At 41.1% G+C, this 21,953-nt stretch overlaps 1 protein-coding gene and 1 long non-coding RNA gene across 7 annotated transcripts in view; one reads left to right on the top strand and one right to left on the bottom strand.

The window, feature by feature from the left end:
- Positions 1-21,953, top strand: part of cyth1a (cytohesin 1a) — a 40,544-nt gene that overhangs the window by 6,249 nt on the left and 12,342 nt on the right. Inside the window, exons 1-3 of one of the 6 annotated variants that reach the window (XM_034142544.1) lie at positions 390-647; positions 991-1,089; positions 21,412-21,494. In XM_034142544.1, the coding sequence (XP_033998435.1) occupies positions 566-647; positions 991-1,089; positions 21,412-21,494 (264 nt within the window). In that variant the 5' untranslated portion in view covers positions 390-565. Of the gene's footprint in view, positions 1-386; positions 648-990; positions 1,090-8,233; positions 8,452-14,405; positions 14,526-21,411; positions 21,495-21,953 lie in introns of those variants that run through there. The other 5 variants (XM_034142543.1, XM_034142546.1, XM_034142547.1 and 2 more) reach the window with 5 other exon arrangements.
- LOC117492349 lies at positions 14,336-19,372 on the bottom strand. Its single transcript, XR_004556846.1, has 3 exons — positions 18,766-19,372; positions 18,055-18,157; positions 14,336-14,412 (listed from the first exon to the last, which is right to left on the bottom strand). It is a non-coding gene; the product is annotated as an uncharacterized LOC117492349 (long non-coding RNA).

The raw sequence follows: 21,953 nt of genomic DNA, 5'->3' as shown, positions 1-21,953 counted from the left end.
TTTCTACATTTTATCAGGCAAACTAGCTTGCAGCAAAAACAAAGTAACAGAAAATAGAGATCTGCCCTGAAGGTACATTAACATACGCTTTAAAGTACAAGCTGACTTTTCCATTTGTGTGTGCATTCTGTTATGTCTAAGAATATCTGCTTGAATTAGTATGGAAAGTATCAAGAGAGTGCAAGTGGGAGAGAAAGAGAGAGAGAGGAAGAGAGAGAGAGGAAGAGAGAGACAGAGCAGAGGAGGATAGAGAGAGCCTGAGACACCAGCAAAAAAGGGGAACTGGGCGAAAGCAGAAGTGATTTCAGCGTCCTGGCAAGTTGCACATTCGCTCTAATCGAGAGGGAAGAGAAAGTAGGTGAGTGTGAGAGACTGGCTGGGGAGCGCAGGATTCATCCAGCAGCTGGGGGGGGGGGGGAATAAGTGACCGAATGGAGTTCCTCACAGTTGGAGTCTCTCCTTGGACTGAGTGACTCCCAGCAGCATCTCAATCTGAATCGTCAGGAGGAAGCACTCACACAGCCACCAACAGATCCCTCACAGACACACACATCACACTGAAGCTATGGGGTCAGTGAGTGAACTCTGCGTGTCCAGCCTTCAGACGTTCTTGTGTCCAGCCGTGAAGCCGCTTCAGCAAGCTCCAGGTAAACTCACATAACTGTGGGCCTTATGGTGTTGTTGTACGATTGTTTGTAGGTCGCTTGTTGTTGCATTATTTCCTGTAACATGGCTTAAAATAGACAAATCAACATCAATTAAAATACGTCTCATACTGGCGATAAAAACATGTTGATTGGCAGTGTTTGTGTCCTTGTACATGCTTGTTTGACCACATTCACAAACACATGGGATGATAACAGCGGGACAGAAATAGAGGTAGCTTCCCATGGCTAAGGAGGTTCTCTCATTAACTTAAAGCTCTGTACACACATGTGCTGAGAGGGATCGGGCTAATGTTATTACTTACTGAGTAGATCTAATCTCCAGCAGGTCTCACACACTATCCCCAGCCAAAACCCATTGAACTGCTCAAGATGACTTCTCACAACCTCTTTCACACATCGTATGGCAACACTAAAACCTCAGGTAAAAACAGCCACATATTTCTGCTTTTTCCCCAGCATTAAAACATTTCTCCCTGTTGCTGTCTTCTTCGATAACAGGGACAGCATGTTGTTGTGTTTACAGAGATCGCCTCCTAACCTGCATAAACAACTCTCATAATAACAGATGGAGGAGAAGTAGAGCTGGCTAAGACGTTGACCTCTTTAGGAGCTTTTTCATACACCCCATCTGTTTCTAAGACGTATCCCTTCACTTCACTGTAGTCATACCAGAATCTGAACTGTAATGGAGCTAGTTTGTGTTACTGTTTGTTTAGGATTGTTGGTTGTTAGGTGATGCAACTGCATTACCCTTCACTGCAGGGTTGTGTACAGGTTTCTATTGCGAGTGCTTAAAACTATGTTGGCAGACAGTGTTGACATGACTAAAGCGGCTTCGCTGGGTTGTGGTGAATCAGCTGACTGAATGCGTAGCAAAGGGGAAACAGTGCTGTCTCAGTGATTTTAAAAACACCTGAATCAGCACCATGGTCAAACATGAGAGGGGACTTCTTTTTAAACGCTACGTAAAGAATGTTCTGGTATCAAGAACATGGTGACAACAAAGATTATCCGATTGTTGTCTCGCTAAGAATAATTACTTGACACATTGGGTAGAATGGAAGAAAAGTTCTGGTTTGATATGTCAACGGGTTGTCATTTGAATATTTAGCCTCCCGTCTAAACTTAATATATTCCCAAAGGCTTTTTCCCAGCTGTCACCATCTGCAAGTGTCATTTCTTTGGATAAACCGTTATGAAACCTACATGTTGAAATGGCAGCCGTTGCATTTTGGACTCCTTGTGGTGGTAAGGGTTTGCGCACTATTCTGTATGGGTTGGTGTTTCTGTTTTTAATCATGAATCATGCTAGTGATTCATGTGTGACTCATCAAATGGTCGTGAGTTCTCATTGTATCATGTATCAGCATCACTACTAAATCACTCCTGAAATTGAGCCAAATGCTGTTTGACATGAAAAAAGTTATGTATATGAGTGATAGGTTAATAAAAGTCACCTGGCTGTTTCACTAGGTGACGTGACGGCTTATTTCCCAAAGTCTTTATGTTTCCCAGGGTAATTTACATTGATTATTTCAGTTTTCTTAGTCACTCTCCGTTTGCCTCTTAACTAATTAGGCCTACAGTGTTATGTCACTGCCCTTTCAGACTGTAAATGTTACTGTGAGTCTAACTTTCACAGTCTCTGAGTGTGACTCAACATGCCCAATGAATCTTCCCAGGGCACAGACTGGGACTGATAGCAGACAGAGCATCGCCCAAAGAAAACGTGATAGTAATTTAGATGCTTAATATCAGCGCTATTTGCTCTCTTAGGCCTGGGGTTTGCCATGATTTTCATTTATGGAAATTAGTCCATGTGGGCTCCAGCGGCAGTTCAGGAAAAAGTGATTTATTTGGGAGCACCAACAAGCCCGTCAGTGAAAGAGTGTTCAGAATATTTGCCAAATCAGCTTGTTGTTAAGGAGGAGGGTGATGCTATGATAGCAAACAACCTCTGTGTGGGATCCTCGAGATCGTGGGCCTCCTTTTTTAAGCTTGATATTACATTTGTTTTGGTTATTGGGTGATAGTCTTTTTGGAATCTCAACTTTGTATGGTGAAAAAGTAATGAACAATGAATATTTACATGAAAGACGATTATAATGATGTCTTAAAAGATACGTTTTTCTACTGGTAACACACAGTTTGATATGTTTTGGATTCTGAAGAGAACAGTCCCTGCCAGAGCTTCAGAGAGGCGTGTGTGGGAATCAAAACAAAGGCGAATGAAATCCATACAGCTCAGTAAGCCAACTAAAGTCCCTCTGATTGCTTGGGAGGAATTGTTTTCTCTGAGTTCTTGGTTTTTATCTTGAGGAAACGCAGTGAAATTAAGAGGCGTTTGTGATAGAAAATAATGTTTTTATTGTGTTTTATACTTTTTCTCTGACATGTATGGCATACTGTATCTCTTATTGTTGCACTGCTGATGTACGTATATCGACGCTGTCCTCTAACTCATCAAGCTTTCATGCCTGTGGACACAATCCATCTAGGAACAGAAGGGGCTTCATTGTGTCATTCCCTGACATGTATGCATAATGTATCACAGATGAACAAATGCTTTGTCAGCCTGCAGTCTACCAAGGCTTGTTGGGGTGATGTCAACTGCAGAAATGTATGTAGTGCAGAATGCTTTGTGTCTAGCCCGAGGAAGAGTGACTTCTAGACAGGCTGTCCAACTTCAGCAAGAGCTCTCTGAATTTCACACTCTCTTTCTAAAATGATTTGCAAAGTCCCATCTTCCGACAGCAGTATTTATGTATGTATATCTAATGTAAGAGTATGTGAGTTATACTGTAGGCTGCTTCAAAGGAAACACCTTAGAAAGTATACAATCTTGCTGTTAAGGAAACGTTAAGTTCATGTTGTATACTGTAATAGAGCTTTATGCATGTAATACAAAGTGATGGCTGCCCACAGATTTATCTTTCTCTCAGTACCACATCAGAAAGGTGAGCTATTTCCTTATTATGACTCAAGTCAATCATTAATGGCTCAGGTCTGCCCACTCCCTCCCTCGGAAAATTACAGGATGGATTTACCTCCGACTGCACCTGTAAAATGAAAGTGGTTTCAGGATCAGCTTGTGCAATGAGTCATGTTGCATGGCACATCAAAACTCCAGATGCAGCTAATGCCAAAGAATGCCTGCCATGCATGTAGAAATCGTAGTAACAGAGGAATCTTTCATGTCTGGTGTTTCCTTCTTTCAAGGTTACACAAACTACACTCTGGAAACTAATTTTGTTTGTAAGTATAATACATAAGTACACTATATATTAATACATTTTGCATGTGTGTAGGCTTTCCCAAATAATTGCCCTTATATTTCACAATTTAGCTATAGTTTTAGTGATATGTGTCCAGTGTGAGCTGTAATTACTCCAGATGATCAGCAGGGGTCATTCTTGGCATCTCTTCTGATTGTAAAAAATAATTTTCTCACTTTTCCAACCTAATTCAGGTTATTTAAACACCAATATTTGCTATTGTAGCTTAAGTTGTGTTGTTATGGTGATATGGCTAATAATAGAGCCTTGTGGTTTCAGGAACAACCCTGTGGTACAGTTACAGTTATAGCCATGATGATTAGAGAGTAGACCACTACATTGCCCCGGGCACACACAGCCGGAAACAGAAGCTAACCCTTCAGGCAAGACTCCCATTGGTTGTATATACATCAAGATCAATTTAGTTGAAATGTGTTCTCTGTATGCACATTTTAGAAAGCCGGCTTTAAAAACGGGGGTCTTGAGTTTGAAAGAAATTGACATTTACTAAAAACTAATATAAAGACTATCAAGTTGTATTTTGGGAAGAGTAGGATCCAGTGGAGGTTGGCTCATATAAAGTGCTAAAAACCATGATATCTCGGCCTCTGCATAATCTTTTTACAATATTTTCCCCCAAGTTCCCAAAATGCTGGTATAGTAAAGTGTTGACTCTATCCTAGCACATTTCAGAATTTGAAGACAGGGTTTTTTCTGCCTAACCAGTTGTGGAAACTTTCTGTGGGAAACAATATGGGGCAACATGGCTTGTGCAATGTCCATACAGCTGATTAGTTGGTCAGCCAGTTTTCACAAGAAGCTGGGGGGCACATTTTTAAACTCGAGAGCCAGGATTGCTCTCGAAAATCGGCTCTGTCACATGCAACCACACTGTAATCCAAGGGCTTAACAAAGTATGCCAAGATCAGCTATTTCATAACAAGGCTTTTGTGTGTTCAAAATGTTCAGGGATGTTATTGAGCTACTTTCAGCTAATGCAGATTCAGCTGCTGGAAAGTTGTCAAAAGAAGCTCTGTCCGAATAACTGATTCTATCTTTCCTATGTTGCAGACGGAGCAGCAGATGTGCTTAAGGACCAATATTACAAATAATGGAAACAAAATAGTATCGCCTGCCAGTATTTTTCAGTCTATTAATGTATGTTGAAATTGTTTCAAAAAAGTGTTGATGCATATTTTTGTATCTCTAAGTTGTTCTTTTATTGTATTACCTTAAATTGTCAGGCATTCCTGTTTTTTTTTCAAGCTAAATTGGCCTTAAAATTGTTAACAAAACCTTGTGAACAACAGAGAAGAGTGATGAAATAAAAAACATTGTTCTTTCAGGAAATGTCTCAAACATACAAAAACAAAACCCTCTTTTACATTTCAGCATCTAGTATGACGCTGCTTTGACGCTTGCATATTGAACTTCACATTTATTCAAGGGTCAGTTCTGTCAGGAAGTTGCAGACAACAATGTGTTGATATCAACTGAGGATCTCTTTATTTGAAGGTCAAACGGCGCTCTGGTTTCACTGGTACTGGGTTCTTCAGGATAGCAGCAGTGCTCTGGGGAATGGATGAACTTTCTAACAATGAATAGAAACTTTGTGTGAACAGGGTTCACTTCACGAACTACATTGTCAGTTGTTGAGTTTTGGCAGCACAACTGAGGCATTCATAGGCCACAGCTTGAAGCCTCTCAAATGAAGTATAGCCATGCAGACGAAGGCCTTTCAGGAGTGGGGTAGGATTTTATGCTTTAGGTATTGTGATGGAAACTTCTGAAGCAATGGAGACAGGACTCAGAGAGACACGGGGAGAGCAGGAACTTTGATGGAAAACACTGATGGTTTATTTGGAGCTTCGGCCGGAGAATTCACAAGACATGTGCTGTGCCACGAGTTGGCGGTTGCCAAACCAATTCTGATCTGATCTCTACCCCAGACCCATGTATTTAGCTAGTTCTGAGAGAATAATCAACATTTTGCATAACAAGATAAAACCATAAAACCTCTATCAGCTGACGCCAACAGGCAGGAACAGGGAGACAACACACTGAGAGCACAGCAGGCCATGGTTGCAGGCAAACTGGGTCAAAGGTGTGGGCCTGGGAAAATATTTCCCCAACAGGTATTATTTAGACACATTTTTTCTCCTAGTGAAACAGGATTGGAGAGGTAGAAGAAAAACAGGGAGGAGGTGTTCTCTCCTCTCTGTGAGCGCAGCATTCCTCTTGGCGCTCCTGTGTTCATCGACAGGCAGCGACAGGCTCTCTCCTATCTGACAGCAGCACAGTCCAGCAGGTGTTATACAAACAGCAGGCTGATTTAGACTCTTTGAACATAAAAATGAGAAACTCCGTAGCTTTCCTGTCTGGGAGGCGTGTGGTGCAGTGGGTTAATGCGCTGATCTTCGAATCAGAGGATAGCAAGTTTGAGTCCCACTGCAGTCAGCATGTCGTTGTGTCCCTGGGCAAGACACTTCACCTCAAATTGCTCCTGTGGGGATTGCCCACAGTATTGAGTATGTAAGTCGCTTTGGATAAAAGCGTCTAACAAGTAACATGTAATGTCTGTCCTAACAGTTTTCCCTTAAAAATAATCCATGAAATATCTCCCTGCCAGAGCAACCATCAGATGCACCTTATCACAGTCAGCAGGTTAGTTTACTGTGTTGATGGAGCAGGATAAACTTGAAAGTAAAAAGATGAGACTGTTTTTGTGCAGATGCGCAAACCTGTCAAGGTGAATCCTGACAGTCTCACCAGGATTTGGTAGAACCAGTTTTACCATTGGAGACACATCAGTGTGTTTGCTAAGTGGTTGTAGTCTTGTCGCTGTGATTCACCATTTTGAGTTGTGCAATAACGAATGGTTAATGTCAAGCAACTATTTACCTAAACATACTGAAACATCCCTAATGAAAAGAAGAGCTGTAGTATTTCAAATTGTAGCTTGTTTTGGTTATATTAATTAAATATGAATGGCCAATCATAGCTTTTTTAAGAAAGCATATAGGCAAGTGTCAGTAGCAGAACAAAAGCAAACAAACGATTTAAGTTGCTGAATAAATAGCGACTAATACCACTTATACAAAATAGGCTATTAAGTGTGTAAAACTATCAAAGAAGTATAGCTTCTATCAGACTTATGGGAATATAGCCCACTGTGATTTCACTTGAACATCCAACAGGTGTTTGAAAGTGCTTGTAAGTATGAGGCTATGTGTTCGCCACAGCCCACAGACCAGTGTTGTTGCTATTTTCTGAAGAGATAAAAGTCTGACTGCAAACACGTCTGCTCTCAGCGGATGCGGTGAATTCACAATTCGCAAGAACAGCACCAGTGAACTGCAGTGCCTGTGTGTGTCAATCACTTTTCTCTCCCTGCCCCCACTCAACCCTGTCCCAACAGCAGTGTGTGTGTGTGTGTGTGTGTGTGTGTGTGTGTGTGTGTGTGTGTGTGTGTGTGTGTGTGTGTGTGTGTGTGTGTGTGTGTGTGTGTGTGTGTGTGTGTGTGTGTGTGTGTGTGTGTGTGTGTGTGTGTGTGTGTGTGTGTGTGTGTGTGTGTGTAAGGCAACAGCAGACTCGTCATCTGGCCCATTTGCTGCACCTTCAGACTACGGCTTTTACGTCAGCTGTGACGGGAAGCTGTTACCGGATAGGGAGCAGCTCCTACAGATTAAAGCCTCAATTAATCATAGACTTAAAGTAAAGAACTATACTTGTTAATCACTAGGTTTATTTTTGTATTTTCCAAATCTGCTGAAATTTGCTATAATATTTTTCTAAACGTATTGAAATGTTAGGGTTGTAATTGGATCCTTAATTGATTAATATATTGTATTTCACACAGTGAAGTTGTTAAACTCATACCACTCACAGTGATACAATTCAAATTGTCCTATCTCCAACGCGTTTCTTAAATAGATATCTTACGCTAAATATATTTTCTTTAATTATTAATATAACTGCTAGCTACTACTTGAGAACTTATAATAATTAGACTATTTGTGCTTCCTACTTTTGATGCTAATTTGTTATCTAGCTATTTATCTTGTAGGCCCAATCAAATACAAATTGACAATATTCAATAGCAATTCAAATCCCCCCTTCTTTTCAACCATCCTTGTTTCAGCCATGATAAACCCGTTTGGTAAATGTTTGTGCGGATTTTATTGTGAAAGTCACAACCGGAAGCTCATCGTTTTTGTCCAGCCGCGTGCCTTGACAGAGAATCGCGCGCAGGACAGATTGGCTGGTTAAAGTCCTCCTTCGTCTCTTCTAACCACTCCCTTGAGCTGTCGACAGAGCCACCCTTCACTTACCGAAGAAACCATTCCCAAGTGTGTTTGTTAACTCGGCAGAAAAACTTATAAAACAGGTCAATATATTTACCGATACTGGTAACCGGTCAAAGTTTTGTCGCTCGGAAACCACTTGTAACTTTTTCAACTCGGACCTGCACGGAGACAGCATGGTGTTAAAATCGGAAGACGGCGTAGGTGAGTGAAGAAGCCAGGAAATACATATGTATCGTCTGAATGTCGTTGAAATGTCTTTACATGATGTGTTTAGATACAGGATATGTTTATGCGAAGTTTAAGCTTTGTTTACGGGTGAAATATTTAAGGTAAACCTCAGGAACCAAATGTGTGAAGTGGGTGCTGGATCGTTTGGCCTTGTTGACAGTGTTTACTGCTCCATTCCCACACTATTGTATTGACTCAGTCAACTATGTGCATTGTGTTGTGGGTTTCTAAACGTGGGCAACATCTATAAAAACACAAATTATATAATATTATATAATTCACAGTCAGTTATAGTGTCTGTATGCAAAATGCTATTAAAACAAATTCACAAAAACATCATAAAACACAAAAAACGCTCCTGTATGTTAGCATTGCCATTATAAGTTTGTAAATTGCTATTAATACATTGCCACAGTCTGTTTGTTAAAGATACAGTAAGAAATATATATTGTAGGTTTTAATATGTACACTGTGGGTGTTATTTTTTAACCACATGTATAAACACTTCAGTAACACATGTAATCTTTTGGCCCCCAATGCACAACACATTTTTAAGTGACTGCTGGTCTGTAAGCAGCAACAGGTGTGAGAACTTCCTATGGCAGCAAATCACTGACATTCAAAACATTTAATTTCATCTTTAACATTATCCTAGTTCAAATAGTTATGTTATCCTCACATCCCCATTCCAACAGATGTTTAAACGTAATAAAAAGCATAGTTATAATGCCAGTACTATATAGAAATAAAGGAGTGAGCAGCCCTTTAAGTCAGACACAAACCCTTTGTTGCTGAGCCTGATGCCTTCATCTCTGTGGTTGGCCTGCCAGAATTAATTAGCACCCCCGCCCGTATTAATCGTGTTAGAGAACAGTGAACATCTGAGCGACTGATCCTGTTATATGCTGCTGCTCTTTTGTTCTGCTGATGGAGAGGCAGAACTTCCACACTCTTTGCTTCTGTTTTCAGGGATGAGACAGGGGAACAGTCGATTCTCTTCGAGTCCATTTGTCTCTGCCACTTAGGGGTGGGTGGTCTGGGAAGTTGGAGTAGTTGTCACTAATGGTTCCCTAATGAGTGGTGCTGAGAGATCTAATGGGGCCCGCCAGAACAATGCCCTGCCTGGCACTAATGCCCCGGTGGTTTGATAATCGCCATCCTCTCCCCATAATCATATTTTAGCCTTCTTTCCAGCTTCGAGTGGACCTCCTTACCTCTCAGGCCAGTGCACAATTACAGCTATAATGTAATTGGACAAATGTGTTTACTATGGTGCAGTGAGGTGTTGTTGTTAGTCTCATGGTTGGTGTCTCAGCAGAACATAGTACGCTTCATTGCTGAAATATTTAGGGCAGTGCCACCAGTCAATTAAAGAGGCAAAAAAATAATAGCTCAGTTTTTAAACCACAGCAACCTGCCACAGTAATGTTTGGTTATATGTGGGATGGGGATCAATAAGTATTTTCATTGTCTTTTTATTGTTCTATATGCATTAAAAATTCATTAGATGTATTAATTAATCACAGAGTTCAACATGGGAACAAATATATGAATGGCCTTTCATAGCTTGTTTAAGAAAGCAAAGGGCAATTAAAAAACCAGACCAAAAGCAAAACATCTAAAATAATTTAAAATAATTAAAAAAAAAGTTAATTTGGAAAAAGTTGTCATTTTTTACATCAAATTAAAAAAGATCTTAGCCACACACTATCTTATTCTAAACTTCATTGATTAAAAGAAAGACAATGAATTTCCTTATTCTCTGTACTTGTATTAGTTGTTTAAGACATTTATTAAGAACACATTCTAAGGGATTGCTAGATCAAGCAAGTTGTAAAAAGGAAATCTATTTGACCATGTCCCCTTGGGATCTGGAAGCTTGTGTGTGTGTTTCTTTATTTTCTGACACATTATAAACTTAAACATTGAATCAATGTATTCTCTGAAGTTACTGCTCTCTCAAATGGTGCTGCCTGTCAGGATAACAGCAGGACTTGCGTGGGAAACTTGATTCTCTGAAATTTGCTATAAACACGGTTGACAGTTATTTGGTGGCTGTATTTGTTTTCATAAACTTGTCTTTAAACCGGTCTGTGAGAAAGCCATATCCTCTGTGTTCCACAAATATATCAAACAATCCTCAACTTTTAAATGTGTGAGGGGACGCTGTCTGAAGTGTGTGCCAGCCCCGCTGCATCCAGGCTTAATTTATTTTATAATAATATACTAATTTTTCTCACATTTCACCAGAACTGTTTTCACTTTAATGTTTCCCTCCTGTCTCGCACATTTTAGCCTGCAGTGCATTTTTTTGTCTTTTCTCCTGAGCTGATGAAGTTGGTTTGCAGCAGGTAGAGACATGCCTGCATTCATTTTCTATATACAGGCCTCAATGATCAGTCCCGTTGACGGGGCATATAAATGTAAAATGGCGCTTGGCAGCAACTCCATAGACACCGCATTTTAATAGACTGTGCTGATTTGACTACCAATCACAGCTGTGGTGCATTCAGGGCCTGGTCACAGTCTGGTTGTGCTGGCGTAGTCTGCTCAGCAATATTTGTGTATGATTTGTCTGAGCTGCAGGAAAGAATAAAAACTGCAAGCATTTCCCGATGTTCTTTTAGAATTGCTTATCACATCTTTTGTTAATTTACAAATGATTGAGGATATATACTATATGTTTTGTGTGTTTAATCCTTTTTTTCAAAATGCATTGAGAAAGATCTTGCACCATTATAACTTTAGACAAAGAGGCAAACAACAATGCATGCGGAGTTGAGTAGGTCATGTTGTTATTTGTGCACTGTTCAGATCCCATTTGAACTCTCATGCCACCATGTTGTGATAGAGCGGGTGAATTCAAGTATTGCAGGATGGCTATTTTGTTACATTTTCCACAGGATGTGTGGGTTTAGCCTCAGCTTTCACTCCTCCCCTGAACGTTGAGAACAGCTAACAAACAGGAAGCAGAGAGGTTGCGAATATGCTCGTCAGGAAATGAAATCCCACAGGTTGTGTGTGGGCTTACATTTACACTGCCTTATGACAGAAAAAGCCACGCAGGGACAGAAATAAGAAGAGAGGAAAACACGGCTGGCTCTTCCAGCTTTCCCATCATGTGTTTTCTGGATGTGTGTGTTTTACTGGCAAGAGAGGATGTTGATAGTAGTTCAGCCCCGATAAGAATCAAGGCCAGCAGCATTGGAGGACAAAGGCATGCATTGTGGGTAGAAATAGCACTTCCGCTTTTGAGGAAAAACATTGAGAAGCCTCCACATTGGCCTAACCAAACATTTAATGTTGATAAATGCCAATAAATCAGAATGGAGATTATTTAAGAAAGCTGATCTATTGTGTTCATAGTGATGGATTGTGTGTGTTTGTGTGCGTGAAGCTGCAGGATGTGTATGCTGCGGACTCGTCTGTATGTTTGCTTTACACTGAAGCTGTGTGTGGTGGCAGACCTCGCCATACGTTCTCCAGCCTCCACCCAGCCACATCCTCTGCTCCCAGCATTCCTTCACTGAAGCTTTAACACAGCCAGCAGACTGAGCTGTTTCTGGGATATTAAGGTCCTTTAGGGGGATCAACATTCATTTGAATTCCGTTACTCGATAGCGAGGCATACACCTGACCCCACTCGTGCACAATACAACAATTACAGGTTGTTTTTTGTGGAAGAGACGAGGCTAGGGGCGGTTTTAACTGGGCAGTGCAGTGGCTCCCAACCTCGGGGTAAATCTACAGGCTCGTCACAACTCATGTTCATACGGCAACCTCTAATGGGTCTTTTCTTTTTAAACAGTAATGAACCAACTAATGGAGTGAATATGGGCTCTTAAGGTGTTTATTTATTTTCTTGCTTACATATCTACTTTACTTTGTAGTTTCGAGGTAACTCAAAGACAAAGTGCCTGATCATAAGATAAGAAGTACTTTATTGATCCAAATTTGGGAGTTTTTTGTGTTGTAGCAGCATAAAAAGACAAGGCATTGTACATTAGAGAAATTAAAAGACTAGAAATAAACAATCCAAACCTTGATCTGCAGGTTTATTTTATTCAGATTTGAATAACGATACTGATAGTCATAGCATGATCAAGTGAACATGTTATTCCTTCTGGCATTTCAATATGATCTGTTTAGTCGTGTAATCCAGGATATAAATCACCACTCCATGTCAGAGCCGGCTGTACCCTACAACACATGGGTCCCGTACTGACAGCAGTGAGAGCAGCTGTGTCACTGGGCCTGCAGAGGGCTCCAGGTTGACTCTCAAAGATATGCAGACGTGAGGGAAGCGCTCACATCTGCTCTGTGATGCAGACGCTCCCGGGGCAAGTCAACACTCATGCTGTACCAACACGACGAGGAGGAATGCTGTGCAATCTTTGGGCATGAATCATTTGGGATAATGCCGGTGGTGGGATTTACTAAAGTACATTTACTCAAGTATTGCACTAAAGTACAATTTTGAGGTATTGAGTATTTTAATGATATGCTACTTTATTGTTTTACCTCACTTCAAGCCAATATCGTTTCTTTTTATTTCACTACATTTATCTGATAGTTTAAGTTAATTTTTACTTTACAGATTCAGATTTTTTAACACAAATAAAAAGTGATCTTCAGGACAGACTCTATTGTTAAACTGGGGTTTGGAGGTCATGATGAGGGCATGACTCATCGGGAGAGAAGACCTGGCTCAAAAGTGCTGACTCATACCAACAGCTCATAACTACCTCACTGTGGTGACCGGATGTGTCTGGAGAAAAAGATAGACTTCCTAAAAATACTGCTCCCCGTCTGGTTCAGTACATTTTTCTTTCTTGGTTTTTCTTGACATGTTGAATCTGAAGTTACTGAAAACGATGTATAGTCTTTGGTAGAAATGTGACTTTTTACTAAACTTTTTTCTTGGAAATGTGCCCTGTTTGGGGGCAGACCTTATTTATTTATTTATTTTTTTGCTGCTAACTATAATGTTTAATAATATGAATTCATTACATTTTTATTAGAGTGCTTTACATGACATATCACACACATTAGACATGTAACAGTTTATTACTGTGGACAATACCCACTATGAGTCATATCCCTTTTTATAAATACAGTCTATGGTCATATCTTATGTTCCCTTCTAAAACACTGTTTGTGAATGTTTAACATTTGTGTATTGTAATTATTTTATTAGGACTGGGTGTCAACCATCAGTATCGTACCAAGGAAGTGGTGTTATCAATTCTAATACAGATCACCAACTAAGACAGATTTCTCCCAAAATGTTTCAAATAGTCCACAACACCACAATGTGACAATCCTGATTAATCACACATCTGATTAACTGCTGAAACAATTTCAAAACATTCATCTTCTACTTAGTAATATATATCTACTATCTAATATATATCATTCCAATAACTTGTATATAGACTCGTACTGCACTATTCCACATGCTCACTTTATTTTAGAGCTATTTTTCTTTTGTATTACTTTTACTATCTGTATTATTATGTTGCATTGTTGGAGAAGCCTGTGACATAAGATTTTCAACGACATAATTACTCTGTAGTTATGTCAGTTTGACAATAAAGAACCTTGAACCTTGAATAAAACAGCTCTCTGTATTTAAAGACACGTGGGCAATAGGATATAGACTTTCTTTATATTGCCCTGTGAGCAGGAGGCAGGGAAGGGAATGACCACTGGGTGGAGCCTCTATGGTAGTGACAGCAAAAAAGAGAAAGGGAGGCAGTGAGTAAGACTTCCTAAATGGACTGTGTCAGTGTGCTGAGAGCATGCTGGGAGCTGATAGCAGAGCGGTACAGTTGAGGAAAGCCGGCAGTGTCTCTCTGTGACTGGAGGAGCAGGCTCCTTCTCTCCGCCGCCTGTCATGTGGACTTCTGGCCCGCCTGCGTTACGCCACAGGAGCTGACAGAAAAGAGGACTTTTTTTATATCAAGGAACAGAGATAAGGTGATAGAGAAGGAAGAAGAGCTCTCTGGAAAGACACATAATTTGCTCTTTGGAGGACTCTCTTACAGGTTAGCACTTACATTTGTTTGCCGTCATGTGTTTTTTAAGTTGTTCTTGTATTTTCTTCCACTCTGTTTGTAGAGCCTGTTATTTCTGGTCCTTTGATGTCAATTTTAGACTTTGGTCAGTTTTCATTGATTCTGTCCAACCACAGCCATGCTTTGATTAAATCAGTGAAGTTGGGGTTATAGTGTGCTGTCCACATAAAAAGCAGCTAGGATGAATCATTTAAAGTGCTAGGGGTTGGACTTTTTGTCTGCTGTCCTGTCATTCTCCACCCTGGTTTGTTGTGTTGTGGTTAAGCTTAGTGGATTGAACTCCACTCAATGACACTTAAGATGAATGAGAGCTGATGCAGCCAATGACTGAGCAGTGTGGTCAGTAGGGTTGAGGATCGCTGTTTGTATTGCTGTTGATGGTTCGATTTTCCAACAATAAATGTAACATAAGAGGCAAGGTATTTATGACCACATGTCAGACGGTGAATTCACTTAACTAATGTTCTCAGTGCCACAAAAGAAAGCTGGGATGAACAATAAATAAATGTCAGGGCAACATTTAAAGCCAAGGATGCTTCAGCCACCAGTCCCCTGCCAGGGCCTTGTTGAGGAATTCCATCAGAGGCCACTTTCAGACACAAAGGGAAATCTGTGATCGTCCCACATCTCTTCCCACTATCTATGTGTTCTCCTGCCACTTGCCGTCCCACGCCTCCCAGGCCAAACACTGGACTTGTTCTCCTGGTATCTCCCCTCTCTCAGTCTCTCCTCACATCCTCCTACCCTCACACCAGGTCAGGTTGGATGCTTTGTGGCTTTCTGATCCATACCTGGTGGTCCAGTTTGGTAGAAAGGGATCTGAAGGTCAGAGGTGAACAAGTTCTATCGGGCCGGTGCCCATATTCAGGACTGGCATTCCTTCACAGCCCATGCAAGGCTTTGTTGCAAGCTGTCTGGTTCAGAAGATGAAGGTGTATTTGTGTGTCTGCGTCTGTGTGTGTGGTTTCAAATATATATGAGGGACAGTCCCCTTGGGGTTTACTGTAGTAATGAGATTCAGTCTCGGATCAGAGATCAGCGGATGAGACGTTCTGAATCGGCCTTTGTTGTTCAAACAGCAGAAAAGATCAGAAAGGTTTTTTAGACCCCGGTTTACCCGTGTGTTTGTGCCTATCCCAGCTCACATTATCGATTGTTTGTGTCCGCGTGTTTTGTGCTGAACGCATTAAACCTCATCATGAAGTGGACTGTTTCTTGTTACAGCTTGTGCTCTCATTGGTTTTGGCTAAGGGTCGATTGATTGGAGCCTACAGGGACCTCGGTGGGGTGAAGGGCGCATTTGGCAGTTTTAAAGGAACGGGGGGTGGGGGGAGGTGGATGTATTAAACTGATTAGATTGGCTAGAAAACTCAAAGAAAGTCGGGAATAAAGATGGAGTAGATGAGAGGAAGAAGACTAAGGCTAATCAAGCCTAATTAAAAGATTTTGAGGAGACACAGAACGGATGGAGAGAGAAACTAAAGTGTCATTCATCTGCCTTGATTAGTGCGTCCACTTCATCAACATGAAATTATGTCATTATGGACAGACACGTGGCTGCAGAAATAGATTGCATATTCCTTCATACATAGATCATAGGCACCATAGATACATTCACTGATGTCTCCATCTGGTTCAGTAGATATAGACAGAATAGATCCGGTGTCACACTAAACTGTGGAGCACATGTATATATTATTAAGTCCACCTAAGTGTTCATCTTGTGACCCCGTCCAGTTACTGTGTCACTAGGGGCAACTAGGCGATGATTTGTGTCGTTTTGAGCTGAGAGGAGCTCCCTAAATTGGGTCACATCTGCAGGGAGGGGGGGGTCTGAGATATCCTACAAGCACTTAAGAATTTAATTTCCTTATTTTCCAAGGAGAGTTCTTCAGTGATCTGGGTGGAAATGAGACGTCTGCCTCTTCTGCCATGATGGAAATCAGGATGTGTATTAGTGGGCTCCGCCGCTGTGGGAGAGGGAGCTATAATTGGTAACTCCCTTGATGTCAGTTCTCCGCTGACCCAGCCCTCACTAAAAACGACTTTGCCCATCTAGGAACTCTGCAGATGCTTAGAAGCCAAAAATAAGGACATACCCGGTCAAACGGTTGAATGGTTTTTAAATAAAGCACCTTAGGGATTTAACAACGGTAAAACATGATGTTTCGCGCGAACAGTTTGTGTAAAACAAAATGTTTTAGTAAGGGATGGCCAACTTAAAGGGGACCTATCATGCAAAATGCACTTTTTTATGTCTTTTTTAAATGTGTCCCCGGTGTGTCAGGGAACTCGCGCAGCGTCAGAAAATAAAACCCTCTCTTTTCCTCCGTACCCAAATCTCTAAAAACGGGGCTACAACGGAGCTGATCTAGATTTGCGTCCGATATGACGTAATATCGGAAATGTAGGCTGGCTTTACACCCACGGCCCTATCAGAAATGTTGCTATCAGAAACAATGCCCGACTGTTTTGGACGTAATATGGTCGGTGCATGTTTACATTAGCATCACTAACACTCAGAGCTAACCTGTACTGCACAGAGCATGTGTGTGAAGAAGTTGGATATAAAAAGGAACTCTATATATACTTGTGGTATAACCGGCAAGAGAGAAAGCCTTTGAGCTCCATACTGTTTCAGACATAATCCTTGATAATCCATGATATGGCGTTTCACCACGGCAGTATTTAGTTTAGACGGTAGCTGCCGGGTCCCGCATGAGCTCAGCCCCCTCCTTTTTTGTTTTTTATCAATTCTTTTTTTTTAAAGCTTTATACCCAAAATCAGCACTTTTGAAACAGGAAGTGAAATAGAGGGATATGAGGCATGGCTAGAATGGTTGATCTGTTTGGTATTTTGAGCAAAACACTTCAGAGACATGTTTTTTATATATTTTCATATATCTGAGACCTATGCTATTGCCTAAAAATAGCATGATAGGTGTACTTTAAGGGACTTTAAGGGAACATAATGAGTGTAATGAGTAATACATACATTTTATTCAGCACTCTGTATTAATGAGGGCCACTGCACTCACAATATACTGTCCCAGATTTGGCAAAAGGACACGCATCATTTCACACCGCCTTGGTGTTATGAAGTTCTTTAATCGACAGTTAATGTATAACATTTCTTTAAAGCCTAATGTTTAGCTGTCATTTAAGTATCATTTTCTTTTATGATTGCCGTACCTTGTTTGCCAACACAGACGATGGGTGCTTTCCAAACGTGTTTTCACTGATGTAATGGATTCATTCTGAATATCAGCGCGGACAGTACCAGTCAGATGGTGTTATTGTTGAATGTTGAAACAAAAAGCAAGTTGTTTTGTGCTGACACACTGCCAGGCACAGGATGAGAAGCACTGTTTTGATCAGGGCGTGTGTGTGTGTGGGTGTTATGCATGTATATCAGTGCATGTGACTGTACCCTGTTCTATGTGCACGACTTAACTTCTTGTATGCACGCCTCCGTGTGCATGTGATTTCCTAGAATGACCTTTCTGAGCAGCGCGAGTGAAGATGTGGGCGGCCCGTGTTTCTCTTTCAGACCGTTGAAGTCACCGCATACAGGTTTTCCCCAGTTCGGATTAGAGGGGCTCCTAAATTGACGTATAGACAGAGCGGATGAGTAGTGATACATTTTGTAAACATGAAGGTAAAAATGCCACATTTCCTCTTATCGTCCTCTCACTGAGTTGTCAATACATGGATCCTAATCTCGATAAAAGATGATCAGCTTTCACTGGGTTTGTGGTACAGAAACAGATTTAAAGCCATCACTCTTTCTATACCTCTTCAATTCCTGTCTGTCCTGTTGAAAGCGTCTTTCATTGACATTACCAGTAGGGCTGTGCAATTAATCGTATTTTAATCTCAATTACTATTTTGGCTTGCAACGATTACGAAAACAACGTAATCGAAATAAAACGATATATTTTTTTTATTGGTTTTTCAGTTGAATTATACTTAAAGTTCAGGATAATCAACTCTTAAAAACATATTGTTCACATTTTCTTTTTCAATAAATGGATGTTTTCAAAGTAAATGGATAATCGTTTTTAATAATTGTGATATCAATTATTGACCAAAATAATCGTGATTATGATTTTGGCCATAATCGCACAGCCCTAATTACCAGTACAGAGGATGGCAGAATGACAGCCAGCAGCGTTCCCAGACAGAAGAAAAACAAGCAGCATTGACATACGTGGACGGGCTCCCCCCTCATCAGCTGGCTTCAGGAAAATGACACCCACTTGGTGCCCACCTCAGGAACATGCGTTGGTGGGGCCTTTCCTTTCCCTGATGTGGTCTTGATCCTTTCAGCTGAAGTTAGAAAGGCAGTGACGCGTGTACCTCATTGGCTGCTTGAGTAAGTCTGATTGTGTGGCTGACAACAGATGACATGTGGGGTGGTAGGTTGAGAAATCCTGCCCTTTAATCGCAGGACCAAGGCTTCATCCTCCGTCTGCCCGGCTCATGGGCTAAGATACCGATTTGGAGAAGGTCCTTGTTTGTGCTCTTGAGACAGAGATGGTTTCCTCAAATGATAACGTTCCTTTGCTCAGTTTCTTTTAAATTATAGTCCTTTTCTGCCGCTCTTCTGTCCTGTCTCCTTCACTTTGTGGTCCTACTTTAAACCAGGAATGCTTTGGTTTGGTTGGTTCCCGATTTCTTCTGCATCCACCAGCCGTCCAAACTGACATCATACTTCCAGAAAAGGGAAAAAACGTCCTGCTTTAAGCTTGTCCTCCCCATCGCTCTGATAAACTCACAGCCCGCTCTGCATTTACTCAGCGTGACATTTACTGACCCAGTCAAACTTAGACAGGGTCAATAAATACTGGTAGAGCACATACTTAAACCTGTCAGCACTTGGCTTTGCATCTGTGTGTGTGTGTGTGTGTGTGTGTGTGTGCGTCTGTTTATGCTTCTCAGTCTGTATCAAAACATTCAAGTCTTCTCCAATGTTAGCTGCAATTGAGGGAACTCTCTGACCTAAAACAAAGGTCATCCAAGTGCTTGTCTGATATCAGCTTCATTTGTAAGTGAGAACAGTTTTGTTTCCATGGATACCATGAACATTAGGGCTGGTTTGCCAGGGAGACTGTAGGCTGTGAGGTATGATGTGTGTGTGTGGACGGCCATGCTCCCCCAGCTCTCTGAAAAAAGACGGGAAGACAACATGGCTTTGTTTTGGGGATCCTTATCAGCCCCACTCTAAGGCTCTTGCTTTGGACTTCCATTGTCTGTATCCCTGTGTTAAATATAAGCAGGCATTCCATTTATGTCATCATGGGTATTAGCCTCAATATGTTAAGGTGAGCATACCTTCTGTTATTAAAATAATTGCTTCCCATTATGCATATCTTTCTTTCTCTAGGATAACATTTATTGAGGATTTTAAACTAGGATTAATTCTTCTTTAAGGGAAAATTAAAAAAGCTGATATGTTTTGCTGTAAAGTTGTTTGTGTGTCAAAGCACACGGAGCTTATACTTTCCGGATTGTTTGCCTCGTCCTTGTTTTATTGATTGCTGCGCCAGATTTAGTTGAGCTTTTACCCTTCATTTCACTGACCTCTCACTGCAGGTACACTGCGTCAATGTTAACGATGCGTTGTGGTTTTATTCGGATGATGTACTCTACGGTAGAGGAAAGGATAAAGTTGTAGAAAGAGGGAGATTTCTCTCGGGTCATCGTTTGGTATACAAGGTTATGAAATGGGTAATCTGAAACCTTGTGTTGAAGATTCCTCTGGACTCAGCTTTCATTACTCTATAACCATTACCTTGTTAACCGTTTGCAGAGATCCACAGAGTCAACCTTCGCCTCGACCCCTTTAACCTTTGAACCCTGCTAGTGAGGTAATGAGAGGGCACATGAGGGGGCTCATGCTTAGGAACTGGGGGAGTGAGAGACAGTCATGACAGTGTCAGTGTGCAAAGAGTTTGTCACTAAGGATCTTTTGTTTTGTGAAATAATGTTGCAGTATCTACAAAAACACATGGTTTGGTTCTCTAACCTTAGAGGGTGCAGACTTTCCTTATTATTTTACAGGAAGTTCAACTTAGTTGAACTTTAAAAAAAACATTGTTATTACAAGTTAATTATTAATGCATTTCTTCAGCAGGTGAAAACAAGTTTGAAGGTATTTCAAATACTCGTAGCAATACATAGAGAGTTGCAATTTAACTTTGTCCTCTCGCCTTTCTTTAGGAGACTTAAGTTTGAGATTCTGAAATAGTACGGCGAAATGTCTTCAAACGCAGGGCTAAAATAAAAAAAAGCAGAGGTTGTGCTTAGATTGCTGTTCTAGTTACGCTGCTGGTGTCCCTTTATGCTAGTAGGGCAGGTTGTCCATCCGTCAGGACACAGAGCTCGCCCCTCAGTACTCAGCAGAGCTTATTATAGCAGCCTACAGTGTGAGTGACGGCAGCTCTGAGACCTGTCACATCTGTGTTTCTCTGGGGCTCAGTGCTGCCTGGCTGACCTGAGCGGTTTCCTTCAGTCTGACAGTTCACACCTAAAAGTTTGATCCTCTTCAGAGTGCACCTTGCTGCTGAACACTTGATTTACTGTGTAGATGTTTCATACGCTGAGTGTTCCTCTCCTCTTAGGTACAGATACAGTATCTGCTACTGCTGAGAAACAGCTTATATGACTGTCATTGAAACAGCCAGACTCCACAAACTTTGCCATGTCACCCTCTGATATCAAGGAGAATTATAATGGCATTTCTGTGCAATGAGATACGCTCAGGGACACGCCTCATGAGACGCATACGCATAGAGAAGGTACATTATTTTTGGGCGACTGTCCTAACCCTTCATCCTCTCTCCTCCCTCCCCAGTGCCGGACGACCTCACCCCCGAGGAGCAGCAGGAGCTGGAGAATATCCGCCGGCGCAAGCAGGAGCTGCTGGAGGACATTCAGGTAATACTGGAATAACATACTGGGGGTTTTGTTATGATTATGTGCACAAATTGCTCCGAAACAGTAAATGGGCTTACAACTCATTTGCTCCGGTTTGACTGCACAAAATGTTAACCTTAAGCCTTTTTACTCTCGTTTATTTACTTGTCTCAGTACAAAAAAGTGTCACGACAACAAATACTATTCAAGTTGGCTGAAAATACTTAATATTTAATCTGATTGGACTAAATATCACTTAATATCACAGTTGATATAATCTTAATAGAATAATTCAGTCAACCGCCCATCAAAAGGACCAGTCTTGAGATTTAGGGGCTCAAGGGGGAAAGGGGATTTCATTTTCAAACTAACAATGTCCAGACATTTGGCATCCTTCCACTGCCTTCAGCTACAACTGGGACTCCTCTGTTTTTGGTTAAACATTTATCTTCTAGCCAGTTGTACAAATGTTCCTTTTGC

This window comes from Trematomus bernacchii, unplaced genomic scaffold (genome assembly GCF_902827165.1).
Source record: "Trematomus bernacchii unplaced genomic scaffold, fTreBer1.1, whole genome shotgun sequence".
Taxonomy (NCBI): Eukaryota; Metazoa; Chordata; class Actinopteri; order Perciformes; family Nototheniidae; genus Trematomus; species Trematomus bernacchii.
Note: the sequence above shows the minus strand (reverse complement) of the source record. Positions and strands in the feature narration are given on the sequence as shown.